Below are 27739 nucleotides of genomic sequence, written 5' to 3' on the forward strand. Positions count from 1 at the left end.
AGAAACTTATAATAACCAGTATTAGTACTAGAATTAGTAGTTGTAGTGTTCAGTTTAAAGATGTGTGACTAAATTTTCTAAGACATCCAGGCTTTTATCATTTGCTCATATGGATGCTCTGAAGCGCTTCTACATTTGCTCGTAGAGTACGAACAAATTCAAGAAAGTATTGATGAGTCCCAGATTTGTACACACATTTCTTCGGAGGCTCACTCACTCTTTCTGAAAGAGTCTACACATTTGACCTGATGCAGAACTTCATCCTATAGCTTCAAACTTTCAAAGTTTAGAAAATGTTTTTGCCTATAAATGTGTCACTAATGCGCTGTTTGCAACATTTCCTTTCTTTTGCAGCAATTGCAATATTCAGTGGGGCAATGTGTCCAGAAAAGACAACATTAAGAAATCAGTCAAGACAAATCATGATGTTACAATCATCCTGTTCGATGCACGATATAAAAGTACCTTAATAATGCTTAGTTAAATACAGCGGAGAGGAAATCACGTGGTGATTGTTCCTTTGAGAACAGGCTCTTCCTGTTCATGGACACCAACCACAGTGCACAGCATAATTCACTTATGTTGGATACAAATACCACAAACCTGAACGAGTCATGAAACATGCTCTTAAAGTCCATTGCTTTTGATACTTCAGGTTAAACGCCTGCGAGATCCAAAACATAAAACAATCCAATGCCACAGCGTTAGAGTGACAGCTGCACACAGAGGTATCACATGAAAATATATTAAGACGATCATAGCGCTGTACTTTGAGCAAAAAATATCTATGAAGACACCGGTGGGTTCTCCAGCTTTACTTAAACAGACCGGTAGCCCCACCTGGTGGAAAAATATATTTCAGGTCGTCTACAAGCCCTGCCTACATCCTTGACTCCTTTCCTCGGCAAGAAAGGAGATGAGCTAGAACAGTGGGCATTCAACAATGAGAAATCCTTAATTAAGAACAGTCATTTTAAAGTGATGTTAGTCAGAGTCAGAGTTGATCATCTTAAATAAATAAAACATCTTCATTAGATGTAAGCTGTACCAATAAGTAGTCTTTTTTACTAAAACTATTAGATAATGCTCTGTTTAACAGAGTATGGAAACATTTTAATAGGTTAATTATAAATTTCAATATTTGTGTTGATATCCGTTTTTAAAAAATATGAAACTATAACTTTACATAATCATTCTGAAAGTGTGACATTAGAGGAAGCAACGAAAGGATGTGTTCCCACTTCTGCTTTTTGCACCATAAAAATGAAGAATGTGTAAAGCAATAAGTCACTTTGCTTCAGCTGGTGAGTACTTCTGATCAAGCACTTAATGGTTTCTTTATTTTTTGGGACAGTTGGTGTATATTGACCTGTGTCATGATTGTTGCAGGTAAAACTTCAAATAATGGAAAGCTGGAGCCTGATCATTCTGGTAATAACGCCAGGTGAGGAGATTTTTTTTTAAATCTAATAAACAGGATATGTGATGACTAAAATGGAACTGCAGCACTAATTCTGGAAATAAATTTTTCTTCATTTTCTGCATTTTTGTCCAAAGGTGTCTGGAGTGGAGACTGGAGTGTGACGTCTGAAAATCAGTGTGCTTTGAAAGGAACATCAGTATTGATCAACTGCAAATATGACTACCCTTTAGGTCACTTTGTTACTTCAGTCAGCTGGTTTAAAAAGTTGTATGCATCTGGCAGATGGGGACTTTTTCCTCTTGATAAACTTACTTCAAGTCCGGACCACTTTAAATATTTGGGAAACTACCGCGGCGACTGCAGTCTGAAGGTCAATGATGTACAACACACTGATGAAGGAGCTTACTATTTTCATTTTGCCACAACACTCAACAGATGGATGAGCATAAAACCGATGTACTTGTCTGTGGGAGGTAACGACTAATTACGAGAACATTTCTGTTTCGATGATTTTAGCAAACATTTATGGATTTATGTTTCTTTATCAGAGCTGACCACAGTCATCGAGCCGAGCACTGTGACAGAGGGAGGTCGTGTTGCACTGACCTGTATGTCAGGCTGTCCTGAGCCTAAAGACATTGTCTGGTTCAGAGATGGGCAACCTGTATCAAATCCAGTCTTCCAGGCCAGGAGAGAGGATGCTGGGGACTACTATTGTGCACTCCATGGACAGGAATCAGTCAGATCTGCACCTGTGGCTCTGAATGTTCAATGTGAGTAGAGGGTTAAGAAAGCATACCACAAAACTCAAGTTACAGGCCCCGCTCTATTCACGTGCTATATTATGTCAGGGAGGTGAGCTGGCATCCACAATACCCCAGACTTGTAACTGAACCAGAAGCTCTCATATGATTAACTTTATTATATATGACTGTGTTTTTCTTTCTGTCTCCTGTGAGGAAGACCAATTGTTACAGGAGTACACTTGAATCTCATCATAATATTTCAATAACTCTTATCATGTGAATTATTAGAATCATTTTTAGGCAATCATGTCCAGAAATTGGCGCAGGTTCTGCTTTTAGATATCCTCACTTGGACATCACAATATATCACCTTTACTCTGGGAAATTAGGAGGTTAAAGGCTGCTTGAAGTTTGATCTGAGTGTGAAATGTCACATAAGGTCAGATAAGGTCAGATAATGTTTTATCCAGCATGAGCACCATTGTCGTGGCCCGTGCCAATGAGATAAGAGCTGACAGAGGAGTTTTTCCATGGCTTGTAAAAATTAGTTTTAAAAACAGAAAAGGGGAAGTAAAATACTGAAATCTTCCTGCATTGTATTTTATTTTTGTTGCATGTATTGACACTTTTAATGACTCCATCATTACGATCAGGATTTATCATCCATGTGGCTACACTTCCTTATCTCCTCTAAAGCAGACGCTCCCAGAGAAGTGACACTATCAGTGAGTCCATGGGGAGACATCCGCAGTGGAGGGACTGCGACTTTGACCTGCAGCAGCGATGCCAACCCTCCTGTGGCACACAGCGGATACAGCCTGTATAAGGATGGACAGCTTATCAGTTCAGGGCAGAATTACATCATCTCTGACATCCTGCCCAGCGACAGAGGATGGTACTACTGCCAGGCATGGAATAACATCAGCTGGAGGGGCATCGACTTGATCAACTCGACTGAGGTTCACCTTGACGTTAGATGTGAGTGTGTCTGGTTACTTGGGAGCTATCTAGGAGGGCAATTAGACACATGGTCATGAGTACAGTGTCAGACATTTCAAAGGCAATCCTCAACTGACTGATATCACAACTTCCTGACTTTAATGATTGCTACCGTCTGTCTGTTTGCTGTCACAATGTGTTAAAAAGTTCAGTCTGGAGACACTGTGTTAAAGTTCACGGTTGGAGGAAGTGATATTAAAATATCCATGCTGATTAATCATTTTTTAACTTTTCACAGTAAAGCACACATATGTCGTCTAACTGGTTTCACCATCTACTTAAAAGGGAAATTTATTCACAAGCTAACAGGTTCATCCTTTTTTGTTTAATTTAAATTTTGGATCTTAAAGCTATTGAGAAGTGTATCTCTTCTGTTTTTATTAGGAAGACAAGAGAGCACATTTAAATGTAATTATTTTAGTTGTAGTGTGTCTCTTCAGATTTAGCACACAGAGAAGAAGAGGTTGTGAACAGCTGATCACTGATCACCATTTTTCCTGTATTTTTAAAACAAATCTGTTAACAATCGTGATGTTTGGGCTTTTTCAGACCCTCCAATGAACATTTCCATTTCAGTGGATCCACAGCTGTTTGATGAGGGCAGCAGTGTCAATCTGACCTGCAGCAGTGTGGCTAACCCCGCAGCAGACAGCTACATATGGTACAAAATGGTCGACTCTGACGCCACCAGCTCCATGCTGCAGGTGGGCTCAGGACAGCTGCTCTCCCTTCCCTCTGTGGAAGAGTCCCACAGTGGAGTGTACCTCTGCAAGGTCAGGAACAGTCTCGGGGAGAGCAACTCAACTCAGGTGCTGCTGTCCATGCAGAGAAAGCAGAATGGTAGGAGCCACTACTTACAGATGCTTGTTGTATCCTCAAAAGGCAATCTGTGCAAAATACCACAACCTCTTAATCTGATATGAAAAATAAATCTTAAGTTACCTCAATTCCTTTATCGAAATTTATTGAGCTGACTGATTATATGTTATTTCCAAGCTGAGTGTGCGTTTTCCCCTCAGAAGGGCAGTCCCTCCCAGTCTTGGCTGGAATTGGAGTTTCTCTTCTTGTGACACTAGTGGTGGCGCTTCTTCTGTTCCGGTGAGTCAGTAAGAGATGGAGAGTGAGGCTTTAGTGAGGCTGACTCATGTCATTTTTTGCACTTAAACACTTACTTAAATGTGCATATTTGTTATGTCACTGTATTTTTTCACGTGTTGCAGAACTTTTAAAAAATGTGTCTTACCTAATGCTGTAATGAGTGTGAACATGCACCGTGTGTGTCATCTGAATTTCCATTCTGCTGCTGCCATTTTTAACACATCAGTCACCGCAGCATATTTCTACACTGACAGTCGGTATCTTGGCATTTAGTAGGGAGGGGAGCATTCATTGCTAAGGTCCATATCAGCACAGAAGGTCACTACTATACATAAAATGACTTTCATGAATTCTTTATAGATTGTGTCTGTAAATGTTGTTAGTTTTGATATATTAAGAAACTCCTAGAAGGCAGTATTATAGCATGTAAGCTGCCTGTGTTTGCTAGTATTACATAACAGCTTCCCTTAAACATTAGGAAACGTGACTGAGCAACGAAGAACGTTCTGTTCTGGCTTGAGTTGGCACAACTTTTGACATATTTAACTCTTGATTTATTTATTTTTTTAAATTTTGTTGTCATGGCAGGAAGAAACAGAAGACTAGCGCAGACAAGAAAGTGAGTACATGCAAAAAAATCTTTAAATAAGCCATATCTGTCAGTTACACACAGGTTTGGGAAGTATTCCGCTGAAGAGCATACACACACACACACACACACACACACACACACACACACACACACACACACACAGATAGCAGACCAAATATTCTAGTGGAGTGATGTTTTTGATGTGTCCACTCTGGCAGAGAGTGTTTGACTCCAGGCTCATCAGAACAAGATCAAGATCTTCAGCCGCCGAAGATCCACCTGACACCACTTATGCTAACATCCACCCGCTTCCATCCTCAACTCCCTCTGTCCCTCCTCAGGCCATTTCTAAAGCTTCACAGAGGAGCTCACACCGGGATGTAAGTAACGATGCACAGTCGTAACTGTTCAGCATCTCTGCTAAACACAACACACTCAGATTACGTCAACTTCTTCTTTCTCTTAGGATACCACTTCTTATGAAGATGAGGTTACCTATTCCACAGTGACCATCAGTCCCAAAGACCCCAGTTTTCCACATCACCTGAACTCCAACAGACGACCACAGCACTCCTGGTATGCTTCCTCTCCAAACTCTGACATGTTCACAGCACAGCATTGTAGGGTTTCCACACACGTCTCCAACTAACGCAAATTAACTAAAATCATCACAGATAAAAAATTAAGATTTATCTTTATAACAATGAAGAAACGTTACTAAAGGAGACACAACCACGCTCCATGATAACAAAACTGATCTTAAACTGCTTCAGTGTTGCTATCGGTGTGTCATCATGAAGGTTATCACAGAAGTGACACCTGACACAGCTTCAGTCTGAGTCCCAACCACATTGTTCATTCCACTGTTTTCTCCTCAGGTCCGAAGCAAGAGAAAACAACGACTCTGTGATCTACGCCTCTGTGTTTAAATCCAGCTGAGTCTCTGCATTTTGTCGTGTGCCTTCTTCCTCTCAAGAAAATAAGCAAGTCCAAAGCTCAGTGTACAGTCATCTTAAGGCAAACCTGTTTTCAGGAGTGTTAAAACGTTTGAAAACTAAATGTTTTTTATTGAAATAATTTTAATTATTTATAGCAATCATGTTGTTGCACTGTTTATGTTGTAAAAACACAACTGATCAAATTAATAGCATGTGAAATTTAAAAAAAAATGTTTTAAAGGATAGCAGGGAGAAAAAATGACATTTCTGTCATTCCATCAGCTAAGAGGTACTGAGACTGGTTCAGCTTGTGAATTAATTTGTTAATGGGATTGATTAATATATTATAAACAGATATGAGTCACAATTTTAGCTGACAGGGAGAAGGAGATTGGCATTTTAGGAATTTCTTCAAGAATAATATTTTACTATTTACAGACAGGGCAAAGTGTGACTTTCTCAAGAAACATCACAAACTAATCCAGGTCTCGATATTCTTCCTGTGGGTGCAGGGGTGTACGCTGTGCAGTGGCAGAGTACTCGTGTTATTTCTGTTAAGTCTGAGTTACTGTAAAACTGCTCTGTGCTGTTTATTTATTTAGCTGAATTTATTTATTTAGCTCGAATGAATGAACAATGAATATTGTTACAAGATGCCTGCGGCCAATTAAAGCTTTATTTCAATACAACACTCAATGCAACAATTACATTTTACAATATTTATAGTATGCACATCATAAATCCTGTAAGTGTAAAACAATTTTATTCCACATGTTGGTCCTAAATAGTAACTATTAGACTGAACAGACTTGATTGAACTGCAGTACTTCCTGCTCGGTAAAATCTGTTTACAAGTCAATCTTACCACTGACGCCTACATCATAAAAAAATGTTGATGTTCTTGATGTAGAATATCGAATCATTTATTTGGATCATGTATAAATTCAATTTTCAGCAGCCACTCTAATAAGTAAGAACAAAACCAAGATATACAGTAATGTGTGTGCGTATATGTGTAGGAGGAATAAAACCAGTTAATGTGATGGGACACCTTTAGCATTTGAAAGTTGAAAGTCACAAGTAGAAGTATAAAAATCTGCAAAGTACATATTTAATAAGAACATGATTATAGTCGGTATTGCACTGTCGGCTCTTCAGATCAGCGAGTCTTTTAGACATGTGTAAAATGTCACAAATAAACATCTACATAAACAAGACACTGACTAATATTTACAAGGCAACAACAAAACACAGATTGATTTTTACTGTAATCTGTATGATTTATTATTTTATTTTTATTATAAAAAAGTAAAGCTACTGTATATAAAAAGATATGGCGTGTATCACACACGTACAGGTTGAACTGTAAATGACTGTTATGAGCTTTAAGTTTAAAAAACAGAAACTCCAGGATTTCTCTACATGTTAATTAGCACTAATCTCTATTTATCTGTTAAGACCAAAGTACTTTAAGTATTTAGTACTAGTTGATGATGCAGGGTGCACTCACTGTGGCTTGCTGAGAAGAAGGCTGCAGGAAGACCAACACTGAAGAAAGTGGCTTGTGTGGGGCGAACAAATAAAATCTCCACATAAAGAAGAATTTCATAAAATGAGGCTTGAAATTACATAATGAATTCTTCAAACAGACCTTATAAGTCCGCAATTAACTGATCTTGTATTTATAGGTTTACTTCTGGTAACTTTTTTTCCCCACAGAAATACAAAGAAAATAGTGTCAGAAAAATAATGTAGTTTACAAACTGTAGTGGTTCTGATAACTGCAGTGAATCAGTAAGCTCATCACTTGAAATCCTCATGTCTGGGCTCTGTCTGTGTATCCCTGCAAAGACATAAGCCTCTATTAACATTTGATAATATGTACGGTATGAATATGAAGGTGTGACTGTGTCCAGACTTTTCACTCTACAGTAAAGGCTCAGAGGGTTGTTAAAATCCTCAGAAAAATGTTTCAGTGAGAAGGGAAGGCTTGACAAGAGGGGAACATCACAGCCTTGTTTCCCCCTGTCGTAGCACCTATGTAGTCACAGTATCACTTATGGGGACTGTCCATTTTGTCATCCAAGAGTGGAAAAAGCAGAAACATGAAAGCAGGAATCTCATGTCCGTGCCATTTTATGAACACCGGGTGAGTTTTGATAGTTCTGAGGAAAGACAAAAGCAGAATTGAACATGTTATAACAGGATGAAATTCTTAATTGTATCATTCTATTCATCTTAAAACATCAATATTCAGCAACCCATCCAAATCATTAACTTCAGGTCTTCTCATCAATTTTATGGGCACAGGTATATAACCAAGCCCTAAGACATGCAGACTGCTTCGACAAACATTTGTGAAAAAATGAGTCACTCTCAGGAGCTCAATGTAACACTAAATATTCCACAGTTAACTGTTAGTATATTATAACAAAGTGGAAGTGATTGGAAACAACTGCAACTCGGTTCGGTGAAGGGGGGATTATGGTGTTGGGTTGTTTTTCAGGAATTGGGCTCAGCCCCTTAGTTCCAGTGAAAGGAAACCTTAATGCTTCAACATAAAGAGACATTTTATAATGGATTGCATTTAGATAGCTTTTTTTAGGCACCCAAAGCGCTTTACAATTCCACTATTCATTCACACACTGGTGCAGGCAAACCACAGTTGTAGCCACAGCTGCCCTGGGGCAGACTGACAGAAGCGAGGCTGCCATATCGTGCCATCGGCCCCTCTGGCCATCACCAGTAGGGTAAAGTGTCTTGCCCAAGGACACAACGACCAGGATAGAGAGAGCTGGGGGATCAAACCGGCAACCTTCCGGTTACAGATGAGCTTCCCAACCCCCTGAACCACGGTCGCCCTGTGGCATTTTATACAATTTCATGCTCCCAACATTGTGGAAACAGTTTGAGGATGACCCCTTCCTGTTTCAACATGACTATACACAAAGCAAGGTCCATAAAGATATGGATGAACGAGTTTAATGTGGAAGGCTGACCTGCACAGAGTCCTGACCTCAATCTTACAAAACACCTCTGGAATGAATTGCTGGAGAGACTGCGAGCCAGGCCTTCTCATCCAACATCAGTGCCTGACCTCACAAATTGTGCAGGCTCATCAGGCCAGGCGGTGTTTTTCCAGTCTTCTGATGTCCAGTTTTGATGAGCCTGTGTAGTCTAATTTTTCCATTCTTTTCCATTTCATGCTGACAGGAGTGACACCAACACTCCTGTGGCTGGTGTGCATTCAGAGATCTGCATACCTCTGTTGTAACAGGCCGTTGCCTTCCTATCAGTTTCTCCATTCTGATGTTTTCTTGAACTTCAGCAGGTTATGTTGCCCAACATATGTAAACACCACCATTGCGTTTCTGTTATTATTAGAAGACAATAAAATTCAAGTAATACAGTAAAACGCTAATAAGAACATCACCACATGAAAGTGGGGGTTTTGAAGTAAGCAGCACAGTGAATTGCAGCAGAGGTGCAGGTTGAGATCAGGAATCACCACCCAGGTAAGGTGGAGGCTTTCACACGCAAATGAAAATACTGTGAGCTATAAAAATGCAAATGAGGTTGGGGGGCGGGGGGCCGCCACACCGGCCGGGAGTACCTGTGACCTTAACCTCGCATATCATTGGATGAGGTTTCCATGTGACCAGGATCTTGCAGGTGATTGGAGGAACCTCACGAAGAGCATCTCTTATTACCATATGAGCATGTTATTCTCCGCCTGGTGAGAAGTAGTGATGTGCGATACCACTGATTTCCTTTCCGATCCGATACCAAGTAAAATTCAGGGTGGTATCGACGATACTGATCCGATACTGATACTTTGTACAAAAACATATTTTATTTATTGTATCTCAAATTATAGCGTCATAATGATTACAGGACATCAGATTTCTTGTTCTTATCACTTAATAATGCAGAGTTCATCATATAGAAATAAAAAAACTGAAGTTGTGCGCTATTGGAACATGTTGCCTGGCTGCAGCACTAAAGGACTCCCTGAGCAATGTTCCCTCTAGGGTGCGCGCGTGCGCAATTGCGCACTGCTGGCACGGTCTCTGCGCACAGAAAATCTCCGTTGCGCACACAAAAAAAATCTAACCTGAATTGAAATTAAAATTAATACTTTAACAATTCTGTTTTGCAGTGTTAGTCAGTAAGTGACTGGCTGCTCCCGTATGGGATTAGAACATGCCACCTTATCCCATAGTCCAGCCAATCACGCGATTCACATTCACGTATATGCGCAGCTAATCAAAGTCGTTGACAGGCTATGACAGCGTCCTTATGTGCCAACACCGGTGTTTTAGCTAGCAAAGCGGCGTGGCTGATGTGGAGCGAAGCCACGTTAATGTCAACGTGTACAACCACTGGAGTTGGTTTGGTTGTTTGGTTTTCTTCCTGAATACTATCGTTGTTTATATTTACTGCGGGAAGAAACGGTAAAAACGGCGTTTTATAAGGAAAACGCTCGAAAGCGCTCTCTGCCTGTGAGCAAAGATAAAACCAAAACACCCCCACCCTTTCCTATTGGTCAAAAAAGTACCATGTGGACCAATCAAAACAGGGCATTTAGTTGTTAAGAAACGGGAGGAAGTTTTAGGAGTGACGGTGGTGTTTTGAGATGTAAGCGATTTGCCACGTTTAGCGCAAATCTTGTGTAGTTAGTGTGTAGTGTAGTCAATAGTTTTGTTGTGTGTGTCAGAACAATGAGTTGACTGCTGAATGTTACAGGTGTTACAGGAGTGATACATCTCCTGTTGTCAGGCCTGCAGGTATCAGGCTGTTGTTCTCCTTCATCACATAGTGGACAGAAATTATTTTTGGAGTGGCACAAATAATTTGTGTGGCATCAAATTTGATGCAGAACAGCTGATTGTTCTGTAAATAATTTGAAATGTTTGTTTGGCTGCATTTTTAGGTAAACAGCTGCAAAAAACTTTGTTGTTTGCATAACTCAGTTACTTTTTTTTGAAGAAGTAACTATATAACTAATTGCCCAACATTGGTCATTATTTACTGTATTTTGCATCCAGAGTTACAGGACTCTCTCCCAGACCACAGAGTCATAGTCATAATACAAGTCAGAGCTTTATAATAAATAAATAAATAAAAAGTTGTTTTCAAAATTGGAGTTCAAGTTATTTCCAATTTTATTTCCAATAGTGTTAACACACTACTACACAGGTCATGAACAAGATTTTTTTAAATTTTCATTGTAAGTGGGCTAAAGCAGTTAATTAAAAGTAGTCTAACATAAATGTAAATGCTGTAATTTGATTATTTTAATAAACCATGTAACTTGGATGGATTAGATGCTGGCGTGACCACAGTGCACACGTCTGCTGTTGCTCACAGTGGTCCAAGGGACCGCTCAGGGAGTTTGTGCGTTCGCTCAGACACATGAAACATTAGAGGGAACATTGTACGTGAGAGACGTCTGTCTCGCCCTAGCAGCACCTGTCCCTCTCCTCCTCTTCAGTTCGCCTCAACATACGCTCGTCATATTCTGTGATATGATTTACTCTGAGGTAGGGACAAGGTTAGTGGTGTTGCCACAACACCTCACTTTTTTTGCCACATGTATCGCAAACCACGTCTCAGCTGTTTGTGGAGGTAAAATACGTCCGCACATGACTCCAATTACGCTCAGCCATTGTTGTGAGTGCGCACGCCAAGGGGCTGCAACACGTTTATACAGCCGTATTTCGCACATGACTTTGAAAGGCGGAAGAGGAAGTAGTTCCTTCGAATGTAGACAATCCGAATGTTATAATTTCTTTCCACTGTGTTCCTGTTAATGATAAACTACAAATTTACCCTAAATTACTAAAATATCGATATTTTAATGTGAGAATAGATTCTAGAACATAAATGACTGGTATCGAAGGAATCGATATTTCAGGATCGATCGAGAATTTGTCAGGCTGGGTAGATTTAGGACAGCGTGTGTTGGCGGCTTGGATTTTCCGTGCAATGCCGGGACGTCGTTTCTCTTCCATCGCTCCGGGAACTCCTCCGCACAGACCGGGGCTGGCTGCTCCGGACAGCAGAGACCACAAACTGCTCACTGCTGTGAGAGGGCTGTCTCGTCAGCTGGCTCGGTTTGCTGCTGATGTGAATGAGCAACTAACAGCGGTAAACGCAAAACTGCACTCCATAGACGAGAGGATGACCGCTTTAGAAGAAGTAGTGAACTCCCGCGCTTGTGTGGAGGAGAAGAGGAAAAGACGGGCGCACAATCCCAAGATTGCGGTATGTATGTGTGCATGTATGCGGCGTGTGCGTTAAGGAGGCAGAGGAGAGCCGCACAAACACCCCGAGCAGGAGAGGCAGAGAGAAGCCACTGCTAACTGCTAAGCTCTAAACGACTAGCACATCTGACGAGCTGTGAACAGCTGGATGAGAGAGTTTGTTCATAAAGTCAATTATGGTGTTTTATTTTGTAGGAGGCGGTGCGTCGTTTTCATAACGCCAAGGGAAATCGCAAGCGCTACAATCCTGAAGAAGGGTGAGATATTATGTCGTTTAAGTTGTAAAGGCTGTGTAAAATATATATATATATATATATATATATATAGATATAGATAGATAGATAGATCTCAATGTGATCGCTGACGTGTAAACATCTGGATTTCGCAGACTGAGCTCGCCTCACAATGAGGCAGTCACGTCTCATTTGGTCCAAGCTCTGGCTGAAAGTCCGGATTTGCACAACGTGGCTAGAGATGCCATTCTATGTAAGCACTGTTTGTGCTTTACTCTTTTACTGTAGCTTTGTCTCTTTCCAGGTTTAAGTTTGTATCATGCTCTTTTAATGGTTCCAGCTGCCTGTAAAACATACTATGAGACCATACGCAGGAACTTCCGCTACAGCCAGCCGGACCTTGCAGCCCAGGCTGAAGCAATGAAGACTGCAGCCCGCAGCCGTCAGAGGAGGAAAAGGGTAAAGTTATCTGATGTGATTTAAACTCACTGGCAGTACTGCTGCACTGTTTTTCAGTCACATTAGTGCACAAACTGTCACCACACAGAGGTTGCACATCCACAACTGTATGTACTGCCTCTGCTTACAGCTGCTGGAAGCCAGGCAGGGAGTCCTCAGTGCAGATGAACTGGACTTCTGGAGGGGTGTAACAATTGATATGATGTCCGATGAGGAGGATGGCGCTGTTGAAGGGGTGGCTGGGTGGATTGTTAGGCCTCCTTCCTTTCGAAGCAAAGAACTCACCGATCTGTGTGCGACTCTTCAGGCTTGGAAGCTAATCCAAAATACACATCTACACATCACAGACGTCTGCATATTGGACCGGATTCAGACAGAAATCCTCCAAATGCATACAACCCAGATGCAGCAAAGAAACATTTCAAAGAGCATCTTATCCCCCAGGTTGGGTGATGGTTTTATTAACTACTGAGTAGCACTCAAACTTCCTTATAAGAATATAGATGAAAAAGATTATAATCCAGTTTGTGTCTTGGTGTGTTTTTTATAGAGAGCTATGAATCATCACAACTTTGAGAACAACTGCACTAGTTACAAAACTGAAGAACTGTAAGTTTAAAAACAAAAGCATGAGACACATTCTTCTGTTTAAATTGAATACCTGCTGATGTATTGCTTTGTGTTTTGACAGACTGAGCTCGCCCGATGACACAGACATGTCTCCTTTGGACGACGCTCTAGCTGAAAGTCCAGAACATCACAGCGTGGATAATGAGATCCTCCGTGTGACTGTGGCCTAATGAAATGAATTAAATCTCTGACCGAATGTCACCTCAAGTCAATCTCCACACTACCGCTGACCTGTATACACAGAATGTTACCTTACACATGATGCCCTAGGTAGGGGTGATTTTTTTTTTTTTTTGGGGGGGGGGGTTGTAAACGTATTTATACCAAACATTATATTTTATATTGTACACTTTCTCCTTGGTCTCTTATAACTGTCTCAGACTACATAAAGTTACTGACTGGTGAGATTAGGCAATTATAAAATCATACAATCTTGGCTTTTCCAGTCAAGAGTTTATCAAAGTTTTGATCAGTGGTTGCCAGTTTAGAGTTCCAGTCAGTGACTTAACCTTAATGATTTTGGGCCATCAAGGATACGTTGCTGACTAGAACAGCAGAGCTGAAATTAAAAGGAAATGCTCTCTTGAACTGGTCCTGAGCCTCTTTATCACAGTATGACATGAAGCTGATGTACAGCGGTCCATTCTTTCCTTTTAGCGTCTCAATTTTTCCTCTCAGGAGATCATGAAGCCTCTGAGATACAGCAGTAGCTTGCTTTTATTATCACACAATTATCCATTTTCTTAATCATTGTCACAGTTGACATAGTATGACAGGCAAATCCATTACAAAGCTGCGGGAAATCACTCTCTTATCCAAACCTGCTGCCAGTTTGAAATTAACCCGACAAACATATTGTTGGGTTCTGGAAAATCGTGAAGAAGAAGCAACCAGCAGGATTTAGCCAAGAACTTTGTGGCAATGTTCAGGCATCAACATGGTTCAATGGTGGTCACATCCTAGAGACCGCTATGAGGACTGCTGTCTACATGTTGTAGCTGATTATGGTCATACATGACTGGCCTGTGGACTACTCTTGTTAGTGCTGTTATTGGTCGTTGCCAGCAGCAGAGAAGAGCAAAGTTAAAACACAGAAAGAGCGGAAGTGAAATAGTGTCCATTGTGTCTGTTCTTTTCATGCTTTATGTTTTTGATATGATGTCTCTCACGCTTCTCTCGTTTGTGGTGAACACCACTGTTCCAGCCCACTTTTCAACCAGTGAACGTTCAACCACACTGAGGGTCCATGGAGGACTGCAAATATTCATGTTTGCAATAGTTGCATACCCCTTTCCCTAGTCAAATACCTAAAAGCAATACCATAAAACAGGTTTTTAACTGCTGCACCACTGTGCCACTCCATGAAACACTTTGTGAGATAAAGTGAGTGACAGCACCTGCATCATGGTTTTAATTGACTGTTATTTTAAGTTTTATGCTTGCCTATTTATTCAAGCTGACTTTGCTCTTTATTGTGTTTTTGCGCGCGTGTGTCTGTGTGTATGAGATCATTTTGATGGTGCTATAAAAATATACTTTATTATTACTAACTTATCCAGTAGTTACAGCTGTATTTGCATATTTGCACTTTCTGCTCACAGGAAACATAAATATATAGTCTTGGGTGTAACTGCAGATTTACAGGCCTGAGGATGTCAGAAGTTAACCCACCAGTCCGTAGGTCTGGGAACATTATTGCCAAAAGTACTTGATTGTCTGCCTTCATATGCATAATAGCTTGAGTGACATCCCATTCTTAAGCCATAGGGTTTAATATGATGTTGGCCCACCCTTTGCAACTCTTCTGGGAAAGCTTTCCACAAGGTCTAGGAGCGTGTTTATGGGAATTTTTGGCTATTCTTCCAGAAACACATTTGTGAGGTCAGACACTGATGTTGGACGAGAAGGCCTGGCTCACAGTCTCCGCTCTAATTCATCCCAGAGGTGTTCTGTCGGGTTGAGGTCAGGACTCTGTGCACGCCAGTCAAGTTCTTCCACACTAAACTCGCTCATCCATGTCTTTATGGACCTCACTTTGTGCACTGATGCAGATTCATATTGGAACAGGAAGGGGCCATCCCCAACTGTTCCCAGAAAGCTGGGAGCATGAAATTGTCCAAAATGTCTCGGTATGCTGAAGCATGAAGGTTTCCTTTCACTGGAACTAAGAAGTTGAGCCCAATTCCTGAAAAACAACCCAATGCCATAATCTTCTCTCCCCCAAAGAGAGTTGCTGTTGTTTCCCAATCACTTCCATATTGTTACAATATCACTAACAGCTGACTGTGGAATATTTAATAGAGAGGAAATTTCACAACTGGACTTGCTGCACAGGTGGAACCCTATTACAATAAAACACTGGAATTCACTGAGCTCCTGAGAGCGACTCATTCTTTCACAAATGTTTGTAGAAGAAGTCTGCATGCCTCGGGGCTTGGTTTACACACCTGTGGCCATAAAAGTAGAATCATTGACACCTGAAGTCAATGATTTCTATCAGCAATATAGTGCAACTGCAATACAAATGTAAATCAGGAATGTGTAGTCCAGAGGCTTCTGACAATTCTTTTTGACACAGACTTATGATTATGAAGGTGTTTACCTAAGCCTGTATAACAGTGGATCAGTATTTATGACAAATCACAAGTGATTTTTCTTGGTGGCTTCTTCCAGTGACAGAAGGTGAGCGAATGTAGTCACTTCTTTTCAGATGCTAATTAGATGTGTTCACACTTCCAACCCCATCCCCTGCAAGTGATTCACTCTTGCACAGGTGAACATCACATGTTGCAAACAACTAAGATCGAAAGTGCTGAGACTGATGGAGATTTGGCTGAGTGGATGAGGCTGCACAGACAGTTTTTATGCAGTGTCCGATGAAATGAAAAATGGCAGGACTCTTACCCTCATGGCTGAGGATATCCAGGGCAGAAATCGGGACACTCTTGTGTAGACACCAGGTTTCTTGGACATGGCACAGCCAGTTCCCCAGCTCACTACTCCTAGCAGACGATATCGAGTGGTCTTGGACAAGCAGTCTTCAGCCACAAAGGGTCCACCACTATCTCCCTAAAACAACAGACACACACTCACATTTTAACTACCCATGGGAAAATATAAGAGAAAATCACATGCATGACACTGATATAACATCAAACCAGTAAGTATGCCAATTTATATTGATGCCAGTAAAAGAAGGACTTATCAGACTAAACAAAAGTAGACAGAAATGCTGCATGAGCACAATCTGACCTGACAGGCATCAGTGCCTCCTTTCTCATAGCCAGCACAGAACATACTAGTAGTGATCTGGTTGTCGTAGTAGTCAGGAGCATTGCAGACGGCGTCACTGATGATGGGGACATTGGCTTCCTGTAGAACATCTGCTAGATGGCCTATAGTTTAGAATGATCAAAAATTTAATATGAGCAATTGTGTTTTTACCTGAATATAAACAGTCACGTATGAATAGTTGTTATCTGCAGTTGTCACAACTTAGTCATGCTGCTGAAACCTTTCCCATTATGTTTATGTTATTGTTATTTAGTGCACTGCAGTATTCATGCAAAATATGATAAGTTTAAATACAAAATCAATGACTGAATGCAAGAAGACGACATTCTATAGAAATATTACCAAATTTATCAATAACTAATGTAACGTATACTCACCATAGTACCCTACATTTCCCCAGCCTGTCACTGTTCCCATCTGTCCATCTATCAGCCTTTGGCCATATGCAGGTAGGCAAACAGGCTGGATGTATTCTACACACAAACACAAACATGAAACACAAACAAATATTTATTAACAAAACAAATACATACATTTAATGAAAATAGCAGGGAGTTGATTTTGTCACATTTCATTAACTCATGTCACCCCCTGAAGACAGCCAGCCATTCCTACCTTCCCTCTTACTTGATTCCCCCAAACCCCTCAGCTGTTCCCCTTTCATTCATGCTTGCTTGTTGACATCACCCAAAGTGTTTCCATCTTTTTTTTTCTTTTGTTGCAGTTCTAAATGTCGAACACTAGATGTCAGACATGATGTACTGGAATAACACTTCTAGTAAATGACAGCACAGAGATGTAACAGTATCTGATGCACTTCATCTCCTATCTGCAGTCTTTCTCAATTAGAGTAATTGAAGTAATCAGTTCAGTGCCTATAAGGTATCGTCACATTAGATTTTTTAAAAACCTGTGATTAATTATTTCATATTTCAGAATTTTGAGTGAGTTGTTTGATACTTTTTCCAGTATTTTATTCAGTATAAATACTGTTTATGCTCTGATATTTATTTTCTCCCCCCCAAAGTCTTGTAACTAATTGATTGTAGTAATTCTAGGTTTATCACATTACCAAGATGTATAAATATATATATGTTTTTAAAATATGTCAAATATTCTGCACACAGTGCTTGTTTAAGTTTTAGTGTCACCCTAAAGCACCAGAAACAACCAACAGTTGCAATTTTTTTTATCCTGAAATAATTATGTTGGATCAAATTTAGGAGGTAAGTTACTGAAACCAGGCAGATTTTGATGATGTGCAAATGTGTCCTACCATTGAAAGTGAGAGGCTGAGTGAGGGCCAGGACAGCGATGTCTCTGCTGTTGTCGTCAATGTTAGCATCTACAAAGGGCAGGTAGCTGCTGTGGTAAACAATGGTCTTAACCTCCGCTACGTTGGCATTGACAGGTTTATTGTAGATGGAGCCCAACAGCACACGCCAGCGATTAACAAAGCGATACCGCCTAGCATTAGAAGAGCAAAAATAGGAGAGCTGTGATGTGTTTTTTATGCACACAAACATCTAAATTTCCATGCGAACACTACGTTAAACAAAACAGAGCAGGCAGAGCAGAGCAGTCTGATGATTGTCCCTATGTGGCGAGAGCAAAATACACACACAGCTATGTTGAAAATGAACTTTTCATAGAAGTAAAATTACAGTTTCATTCAAACTGTCTGTACAAATTTATTAAACTTTCATGTATGCCTTGGATTTTCCAAAAAGCTACAATAATCCATCAATCTGTTGTTTCTGTGTAAAATCTATCTGTTTCACTTACTCTGGGAAGCAATGAGCTGCAGAAACAATCCAGCGGTCTGAGATAATGGATCCTCCACACTGATGAACACCATCGTACTGCAAACTGACTTGCCAAGGCCAGCTGCCGTGCCTGGCGTCCACACCACCCACTATACGGTCTGCCGCAAAACTACGTCTGCCGCAGTCTGGTTTAAGATAGTAACAGTGAGAAAAAAGAACAGTTACTTTTTAAACTCTAGTTAGAAAGACTGATATATTATGGACAAGAAATCAATGAGAATAGCACCATTTAAAAAAGTAAACAAAGCAGTCAATAGCTTAATAAATAAATGTGAGATTAGTAGAAAGAAGACAAGAACAGACCGTGTCTGGGAGCTCTACACACCGGGGTGAAAACAGTGTTGGTGTTGGGTGTCGGTGTATAAAGTGGGCCAGTGTGTCAGACAGAATGAGTGGAGATCTGCGATCTTACCTTGGCACAACAGTGTGAGAACTTCCCGGCTTTCACAGTCACTGAAACAAAGACGGACAGAGTTAGTACCAGCCTGACACAGAAAACATCCAAAAACTGAAGTCAGTGTTCGGCTGTCCTCTATGTTAACAGAGAAGACGAGTGAAAGAAGAGACAGGAAGAGCAACAGAGAGGACAGTGTAGTAGAAGGGCAGACTGCTGAGAGACAGCCACTCAGGTGCGTTACCATGGATACAGTGAGTCTTTGATTTTCTTGCCATAGCTGAGCTCTTCCTGTCTGACGCAGAAGAAGTCTCCAGCATCGCCGCTGGCCTCTGACACGGCTGTGACTGAGTAATTCACCACGCTGAAACAAGCACGCACACACATTAGTCCCGAGGATGACAGTGTGTCACACTGAAACACCGAGATACAACTGTGAAATTACCACACCTGACAAATCCCACTTCTTCACAGCTGATGCTAGCTAGCAGTTCATCAGCTGGGGAGGAACACACCTGACGCCACCTCCTGTGAGTGGAGTCGAAGACTCTGAGATGCTGGTCAGGTGAATTTACCTGAACTGTGGGGAGTTATAAGAGCAACTTTTAAAACTACTGGTCCAATATCACATACTCCTGTAATGTAGTATATAGATATAGATAGATATATATTTTTTATTTATTTATTTTTGACGGTATCAATAATTAAAGAATGAAGAAAAAAGAAAGAAAGACATACATTCAAAGCTATCAGTAGACTCACCATCATACTGTTCTATGTCTTCCTCCATTGTGCAATATGTAACTACAAAGTGTAATAAAAACAGCACATCAGTTTAATCTGTTACAGCAAACAATGAAAGCATTTGCATCATCAGACAGAGCACAGAGCACACAATATCAACTGCTTGAAATATCAACAATAACAGATTATGTTCGTCAACACTTTTGAACCAAATGTGTGTAGGTGTGCGAGAACTGCAGTCTGACCTACGGCCCAAACGGCTGCTCCAATGGCTCCCAAGGTCATCAGCGTTACACACACTCCAATTACCCGACAGGGGGTCAGTACACAGGTCAGAGAGATGCCCCTGCTCCCTGCACACACACATTTGCAGACACACAAACAAGCATACATAAGATAGCAGAGGATAATATAAAAGCATCTTTGCACAGCATCACACTGACAAGCACAAAAGCTCGCATGCTAACATGCGTGTGCAACACTCCAGCTTTTAACGTTACATAACACACCAACAAATACACTTTGCTGAAAAGGTGATGAAATCTAAAAGAGTAAATAGTGAGCTAAACTAGCTGTGTAACTGCTGTGTAGTTCATGTTTTTACTTTCCAGCTGCCCTTCAAACCCTCACAGAGATGGCTCAAGCCCCGGTGAGAGCAGACATACAGCACATTCCCTGGCACAAACTGAAAAGTACAAGTGACACTGACTGATCAATAGTCTAAAGTCTAGCATTTCTCCATTAAGCAAGAACAAACTCTTCAACTATGATATAGTGCCAAAGCTGTCCTGAGTGCACGTACTGTCTGTTTGTGTTGCACCTGCACTGGGGTGTCGCTCTCAGTGTTTCCCCTCCTGTCTGCTTTTCTCTGTTGTGAGAACGGCTTGTCAACTTGACCTTGAGTAATTACTCATTTTTCATTGCACACATGTGATGGACTGAAAACCTAACAGTATTACAGCATTTTAGTATGCCAGTCTCAAGTTCCTGGTATTGTGTCGGGTTGCTCACTGTCATGATCTACAACCCTTTGGTCTGCAGTTTGTTGTAACAGTTTCATAAGTCCTGTTCTTGCTTTGACAAGTTTGTTAAACTTCACTCAAATAATAATAAAGAAATTACGATAACTGTCAGTCTGCCATGCAATCCCTTATCGTGAAACATACGTCTCCTCCTGTCACTTCCCACTACCAACCATTTACACAAACCCACTGTCGTTACAATCTTCATCAAGGTTATAACTACAGCACATATAAAATCAGGTGACTTGCGTTAGAACACTTAACAAAGATGACCTTTTAAACAAATGCCATAGCTTCACATCTTTACTACTGTACTTCTCCTCCTCCTTCATGTCCTTGGCAACCGCAGTGATACAAGTATAAATAAAATACTCAACCACACTGACTATGTCAACTTATATTTCACTTATGATATACTTAAGTACACCAGCATTAGTATAGTTATTAACTGTTTGGCCATGATGAAGCTTATGAAAATACTAAACTGTCATATGTCAAGTGGCTACTTGTGTACACAAGTGCTTCACAGTTTGACAAGTAATTTACTGTACGGTAGCATCTTTACCTTATAGTGTAAAGAACCTTAAAATGTACTCCTGAATTTAATAATAAAATCCAAATTAATTACTCCAGAATACCGCATTCTAGCCTCAGCTTATGTGAACAAGTGTTTAAAAGTATTGCCGGTCATTTCATGTTCAAGTCTTTTTAATAAAGACAGGAATACAGAGATCTAAGCTCATTTTAGATCATTGAGACAGATGCAAAGGTACCTACATCTTGTGGTCAGAAGTTTACAAACACTCATCACGGGCATTGTGATTCGAGGCTTTCCATTAATTTCCTTGACCATTGTGTGTATGGTGTACAGTCAGTGAAATGACTGCACAGCATACATCTTTAAAGTATTTAAAAAACGAGAATTTGAACAATTTATTTTGGATTTTCTCAAATCCACACAGCATCAGGAGCTGAATATGTACACTAATATTCGTTAAGTTTGAGGTCAGGGCTTTGAAAAAGCCATTCCAGAAGCTTAACATTACTATACTTTGTACATTCCTAAACCCCTTTTGATGTGTGCTAGGATCCTTGTGCTGTTGGACTATTCAGCTGTGTCCTGGTTTCAACCATCTAGCTAATAATCTGAGGTGAAGAACCTGGAGGCAGTCCATCTTCATTCTTTCATCTTTGTCCAATGTATCAGTACCACTGGCAGCAGAACAGCAATGATGCTCCCACCACCATACTTGACAGTTCGTACATTTTTCTTAGGTTTGAAAGCCTCACATTTTCACCCTCAAACATATTTATTGCCATTTTAGCCAAATAGTTCAATCTTTGTCTCATCTGATCATAACATGTTTGTCCAGAAAGCATTTGGACAAATTTCGAGCTTGAAGATGTCAGTTTTAGAGCAGGGACTTCCTTCTTGCTCAGCACCGACTGACAAAGTGATGACATATCAGAATAACTTGTACTTACATGCAATTGCTTAAACTGAAGATCCTGTACTCCGCAGTAGTTGAGAAATGGCCCATTACGTGTCTGGAATGAACTTCCAGATCTTAATCCTATTGAAAATCTGTGTTCTGTGTTTAAAGGCCAGGTCAATGCCAGGAAACCAACCAACTCTTCTGCTGTGAAGAGTGGTCACATATCCAGCCAGAATTATGCCAAAGCTTGTTTATGACTGTAAAAAGCATCTGGTCAAGGTGCACGCTGCTAATAGACATTTAATCAATATTAGTGGGAGTCTGTGTAACTCCAAAATAAATTCAAACTTGTGCACTCAATTATTGTTTTTTAAGTCATTAAAGATGTATGCTGTACAATCGTTCCACTTTTAAAAGAGAACAGTTCATAACAAAGCCCAGAAATTAACATGACATTCCCTAAACATGAAAACCATTTCAAGATGTCTGAGTAATGAGTGCACTTTCAACAATATGTCTCATTTATCTGCACATTTTTAGTCTTTACACGTCACCCTGGCTCCTTTGCTTGACTACCTCACTTTGATGTAGTATGGCAGATGATGGATAAACCTAATGATACTTCAGAACACTAGTTTGGATAAATTAACAGTTTAGACAATCTGTCTTATGATGTGACTCATTCTTAATAACAGTGGACAGTATGAAAATTATGCCTGTGTCCTCTGCAATTTTCAAACTGCAAATCCATCAAAGGACCCTTTGGTGGGCCGGTTCTGACCTCCAGAGTGCATGCCTGACATCTGTGGCTCAGACACATTGAGTTGGCCTAGACATGTAACTGAAACAAACATGATCAGGTCATTTTAAAGGGTTCTTAAATGGTTTTCTTATTAGATCTACTCCCCATCAGCCCTCCTGCACCACAGGTACTGACTTTATGTGGATTTTCTGTCCAGTATGTGATCAGCAGAAGTGTAACAGCAAAATTTTAAAAAATCTTTTGCATTTGCATTAAAAAGAAAATATAGTGAGACTGTTCGGTTCCACAGTTGCTGAATTTTTATGTTGTTCTCAAGAAACGTGATAGCTGTGTAGACTTGCTGATCCAGGGACCTTAACCTTCTACTCTGCTAACTCCTCACACTGCACAACATAACCTCTCCCTGACTAACTCTACCTGTACACAGATCCCTGAAAACTCCCTACGTCTTTCTTGCCTCCTCCCTCTCTTCTCTTTGTACCTTTTTCTTCTCCTCCTCCCATTCCATACCTGTCCTCTCCTCCACCTCTCCTGTCCTCAGGCTTCCCATCCAGCTAAATAATGGTGTTATTGTTCTTTGAAACTGTGAGTAACAGCTGTGACCCAAAGGTCAGAAGGAGATGGTGAAGATACAAACAGAGGTATAGAGATGTATGATTAACCTTAACGACCCATGTTTGCTCTTTCACATTTTCTTTCCACCATACCTCAGCTCTAACAAAAATATGCCAAAAAGCTATTTTTGGCTGTTCTCTTTTCACAAAGAAATGTTGTTGGTTTTTACATTAGATGTCCTTCTTGGCACAACCCCACAAGGATTTCTGGATAGAGCCACTACACTACTGCTGCTTTAATACACTGCAGGCTGAACATTGATAGACATCCAACGGAGACGTGAGACCAAAAAATGTCTAACTCAGTCAGGTCAGGCATTAAAGGAGGTATACCCCTCCATCTTCCTATTACAAACTCCATGTGATGGCCAGCTGAGCCCAATCAAGAAGCGAGAGTAACTGTCTAGAGAATTCACAGCGAACAAGTGGGCATAGTGTTTCCTGCCACCTGCACACTCCAGCCATCAACACCCACACTTAAATCTAATGTGTTTGAAGAAATGACAAAGCATCATATAGACTTGTAGTGTAGCTACATGTAATCATATTCTACATGTGAATAAAGGTCACTTTCTAACTGTTTCTCTCTCCAGTATACCCAGTTTACATGTGAAACATCTCTAGACTGGTGCCACTCACCCTTCTTGTTCCTCATATTGGCCGTTCCTTCTTTTTTCCAGCTATACTCCCCCACATGCCATGTTCCTAATCACAAAGCAGGCCAGAACAAGCTCTCCATTGTATCTACCTCTACCTGAGACCCACTTTTCTCTTGTGTGTGTGGGTATACATGTCAATGTGTGTATTATGAGGCAGGGCTTTCTGAAATCTCTGTGGTCTTATAGTCGATGATTGGATTAAAATAGTTAATGTTTCTATAAAGCACTGAGTGTAGTCCATATGAATGATATTAGGAATATATGCTACCCTGAAAGAACGCACTAGCAAATCCTGTTCATTTAACTTGACAGCTAACCAAAACATAAAAGCTACTAACAAAAGTTTTTACAAGATACAAAGTCTGAGCCCTGAGCTCTTGCTAACAACAAGCTTAGTCAACAAAAACATTTTAGTTAGTGCGTATTAGCAACATCACTGTTTTGGTGTAATTTTACCATGAAGTCCAAATTTAGAGCTGCTACAAAGTGTGTCTGGATAGATTGTTGCCATGGTTTGTTGTCTTTATGGTAAATAAGGGTAAGAATGAATCATAATATAGTACATGACCAATCCACAGAGACGTGCAGATCATCCACAAACTCTTTTATAGTTTCCATTGTCTGTTCTCAATCATGAGTCACATGTTAGTCATTCTGTGGGATGTTGGACGTTATACTTTTAACATCGCATGTAGCATCTGACTGCTGGTTAAAAAGCAACAGCTGTGCACCAGATGACAAGTTAAGCCTCCCTAAACCAAGTTAAAAAACACAAAAACACCACACCACATGACTACTGTTATGTTACCACAGTGCATTTTATGATACGCTATACTGCCAAAAGTATTCACTCATCTGCCTTCACATGCACATGAATTTAAGAGACATCCCATTCTTAATCAATAATGAAGAATTTAATTGAATATGTCAGCCCACCCTTTGCAGCTATAACAGCTTCAGCTTGTCTCAGAAGGCTTTCCACAAGGTTTATAAGTGTATTTATGGGACCATTCTTCCAGAAATGCATTTCTGAGGTGAGACACTGATGTTGGACGAAAAGGTCTGGCTCACAGTCTCTGCTCTAATTCATCCCAAAGGTGTTCTGTCGGGTTGAGGTCAGGACTCTGTGCAGGCCAGTCAAGTTCTTCCACACTAAACTCGCTCATCCATGTCTTTATGGACCTTGCTTACAGAAAAAATTATGATAATTCATTTCTTTATTTTGCTGTGAACCTATTGTGAAAAAAATAAAATAAAAAAAATAATAAAAAATGGGGGTGGGACTTTTATCAGTAGGAAAAACTATAAAACCTATTTAAACTACAGTTAAAGTCAAAAAAATCTGCCCTCCGTCACATTTTTAAAAGCTGTCCAGTGGGCCGGATTGCAGTCTGGCCAATTTCAGCCCCCCTGCCTTATGTTTCACACCCCTGTGCTATGCTGATGTTTATTAGGTCTGTTGACCCTCTCCATTCCTTACTGCATTGTCAGCATCTAATGTATCATCCTTTATCCTCTAAGCAGCGACATTTGGACATGGGGAAACCACGAAGATCAGATATTTATGTAACTGGTTCATCAAAACAGGTCTGATCGTGCTTCAACAAACACATCCCCTCCAATATAAATAGGAAAAAGGTTTAAGGGGTTTGTAAAATGAACAGAGGAATGTCCATCATCAAGTAAGCCTAGGTGTGGTACAGTAGGAGTGGGATAATAACAGTACAGGAGCAGAAAGAGACCTCACACACAGCTAAAGTTACAACACGAGCTATGAGTCATACATGTAGCGGTCATTATCACACAGGACTAAAAATAAACACGAACACAGGAAATATTAATCTAATTAGACAGACACACTAACCTATGAGAAGAGTGTGCATACACGCATGTGCATATTTCCTTTTCTTTACTTGTTCACACTTACGTGGTATATAATCATGTAGCGGTTAAGACAAACACAGATTGCCTCTGAAAGCTGATGACGTACCACCTAATCTTAGCTCAGACAAAAACAAAATTAGCCACAACATATGTGACACACCTAAGATGAAGTGTGTTTTCCATATAATTACACACATTAAAGACGCAGCCTGTGTTTGGGTGGACGCCTTTTCTGTGAGGCATTAGTGGTTCGCAAACCCATGCTGAGACACAGAAAGTAAATTACAGCAAAGCCTTGCCGAAGGAGAAGAACAGAGGAAGAAGAAATCATTTTAAGGAAAACTTCATTTCCTGGGAGACTATCGGCTTCAATGCTGGAAAGCTGTCCCTCATGTAAGGTAAGGAAAGCAACTTATAAGTAGCACATTTAATAGAGATAAAAACAGTGTTAAAGTACTGTTTTAGGATTAAAATGATAAGAGCTCTTGAAAGGTCATGTATTTATGTAGACATCACAAACAGAATGTCACAGTTCATACTGACACAAGTGCCTTTCAGCAATAATATGGCAAATAATCTTATCTTTCCTTCCATAAATTACAGTCAAGTCATTTGCAGCCATAAAACTTGTGTATAAAACTGTGCCACATCACATTTTAGCTAATACCAAAAGACAGGAGGACATGTGGAGTCTCTGGTTTCTTTTTAATGTTGGTTTTCCCTGATGCTGTTGGAATAAAACAGGAGAACTAAGGTTACAGTAAGTAGTTAGTTTATGATTGCCAAGGGATGATGTTGTTATTGCAGTTAGTATATTGTGTTACAGTTTACCGTGCTAGTGTGCAAAGGACTTTGACATATCAGATTTCTACCTGGGTTGGGTGCTTATTCTTGTTGTAAGAGAAAAACATCAGCCAGTTCAAGTATATGTTTTTCACCCTTAAAGAACCTCAAAAATAAATCCAGTGACTATCATAGAGACAGCCAGCCAGCTTTGCAAAAAGCAGTTAATGGTTAACTGTCATGTGGACTGATGTCTCTTCCCAGACACAGAAAGTAGACAGCATGGGCTGCAGCATGACCAGCGCAGCATTTCAATCTTCAGATATGTGTGCATGCATGTGTGTGTGTGTGTGTGTGAAAGGCAGGAGGTAAGACAGCAAAGACTTGTATATTTCATATGCGCACTCACCCATCTTTCCTTCAGTCACAACTTTTTCAGCATACATTTGTGCACAATAGGAAGCAACAGTCGACAGCGGCAGTTTCTTCCTTTCTCTTCCTCTCCTTGACTCCTTGAGGCAGGTGGTACAAGTCCTTGGTGCTCCCTTTTGTCTTGCAGCATGACATTGATAGGATTGTGTAAAAAAGATAAAAAAATCGATACAGCAGGTAGTATAATATTGTACTATAGTCTATCTTTGGGCAGAAACAATTCACTCAAAACCTGCTTTGATAAATTTTATGATCTCTAAAACATCTGATCTTTATATTTTCTTTATATTTTCAATTAATTCCTGAAACTCTGAGACATTACAGCAGCTGTTAGTCACTGACTTTGTTTAATTCAGAGGATGTATGTCTATCCTCTATACCCAAGACCCGCACCCCTCCAGGCTTTCCAACAAGTTCCTGTTACATTGTGCTCGACTATGAATTACACCCTCACCTGCCACTTTATTAGGTACACCTTGCTAGTACCAGATTAAATCCACTTTT

General features: G+C 40.3%; 3 protein-coding genes across 4 annotated transcripts; 2 read left to right on the top strand and 1 right to left on the bottom strand.

Moving 5' to 3' along the window:
* The first annotated feature begins 1578 nt into the window (after window positions 1-1578).
* On the top strand, window positions 1579-5870 carry LOC134637673 (B-cell receptor CD22-like). The gene is made up of 9 exons (XM_063488163.1): window positions 1579-1896; window positions 1972-2196; window positions 2869-3147; window positions 3718-4008; window positions 4188-4266; window positions 4855-4885; window positions 5077-5238; window positions 5325-5434; window positions 5737-5870. Exons 1-9 carry the CDS (start codon window positions 1863-1865, stop codon window positions 5795-5797), a joined length of 1272 nt encoding a protein of 423 aa, XP_063344233.1. The 5' UTR covers window positions 1579-1862; the 3' UTR covers window positions 5798-5870.
* A 2046-nt stretch (window positions 5871-7916) lies between these two features.
* Window positions 7917-27249, bottom strand: hpn (hepsin). 2 transcript variants are annotated; one of them, XM_063487917.1, is made up of 12 exons: window positions 27213-27249; window positions 19888-19995; window positions 19661-19702; window positions 19349-19478; window positions 19143-19262; window positions 18917-18957; window positions 18464-18629; window positions 17955-18145; window positions 17056-17151; window positions 16637-16779; window positions 16289-16453; window positions 7917-7961 (listed from the first exon to the last, which is right to left on the bottom strand). In XM_063487917.1, the coding sequence occupies exons 1-12, from the start codon at window positions 27247-27249 to the stop codon at window positions 7917-7919; spliced, it is 1284 nt and encodes a 427-aa protein (XP_063343987.1). The 2 variants fall into 2 exon arrangements, with proteins under 2 accessions (XP_063343987.1, XP_063343986.1); XM_063487916.1 differs by lacking the exon at window positions 27213-27249 and having other exon boundaries at window positions 19888-20075.
* LOC134636711 (uncharacterized) lies at window positions 11623-15740 on the top strand. Its single transcript, XM_063486829.1, has 7 exons — window positions 11623-12063; window positions 12258-12319; window positions 12451-12548; window positions 12636-12754; window positions 12885-13198; window positions 13305-13363; window positions 13446-15740. Exons 1-6 carry the CDS (start codon window positions 11683-11685, stop codon window positions 13312-13314), a joined length of 984 nt encoding a protein of 327 aa, XP_063342899.1. The 5' UTR covers window positions 11623-11682; the 3' UTR covers window positions 13315-13363; window positions 13446-15740.
* Window positions 27250-27739: the final 490 nt, after the last annotated feature.

The sequence above is a fragment of the Pelmatolapia mariae genome, linkage group LG10_11 (genome assembly GCF_036321145.2).
Source record: "Pelmatolapia mariae isolate MD_Pm_ZW linkage group LG10_11, Pm_UMD_F_2, whole genome shotgun sequence".
Lineage (NCBI taxonomy): Eukaryota > Metazoa > Chordata > Actinopteri > Cichliformes > Cichlidae > Pelmatolapia > Pelmatolapia mariae.

Coding starts and splice junctions, on each gene's coding strand:
- LOC134637673 (XM_063488163.1), top strand. CDS start 1,863: ATGAGCATAAAACCGATGTACTTGTCTGTGGGAG. Junction 2,197..2,868: donor TGTGGCTCTGAATGTTCAAT/GTGAGTAGAGGG, acceptor CCTCTAAAGCAG/ACGCTCCCAGAGAAGTGACA. Junction 4,267..4,854: donor GTGGCGCTTCTTCTGTTCCG/GTGAGTCAGTAA, acceptor TTGTCATGGCAG/GAAGAAACAGAAGACTAGCG.
- LOC134636711 (XM_063486829.1), top strand. CDS start 11,683: ATGACTGGTATCGAAGGAATCGATATTTCAGGATCGATCGAGAATTTG. Junction 12,064..12,257: donor CGCACAATCCCAAGATTGCG/GTATGTATGTGT, acceptor TTTATTTTGTAG/GAGGCGGTGCGTCGTTTTCA. Junction 12,755..12,884: donor GCCGTCAGAGGAGGAAAAGG/GTAAAGTTATCT, acceptor CTCTGCTTACAG/CTGCTGGAAGCCAGGCAGGG.
- hpn (XM_063487916.1), bottom strand. CDS start 20,035: ATGTATGCTTGTTTGTGTGTCTGCAAATGTGTGTGTGCAGGGAGCAGG. Junction 18,958..19,142: donor AAAGACTCACTGTATCCATG/GTAACGCACCTG, acceptor TCTTTGTTTCAG/TGACTGTGAAAGCCGGGAAG. Junction 16,454..16,636: donor GAGGCACTGATGCCTGTCAG/GTCAGATTGTGC, acceptor CTGTTGTTTTAG/GGAGATAGTGGTGGACCCTT.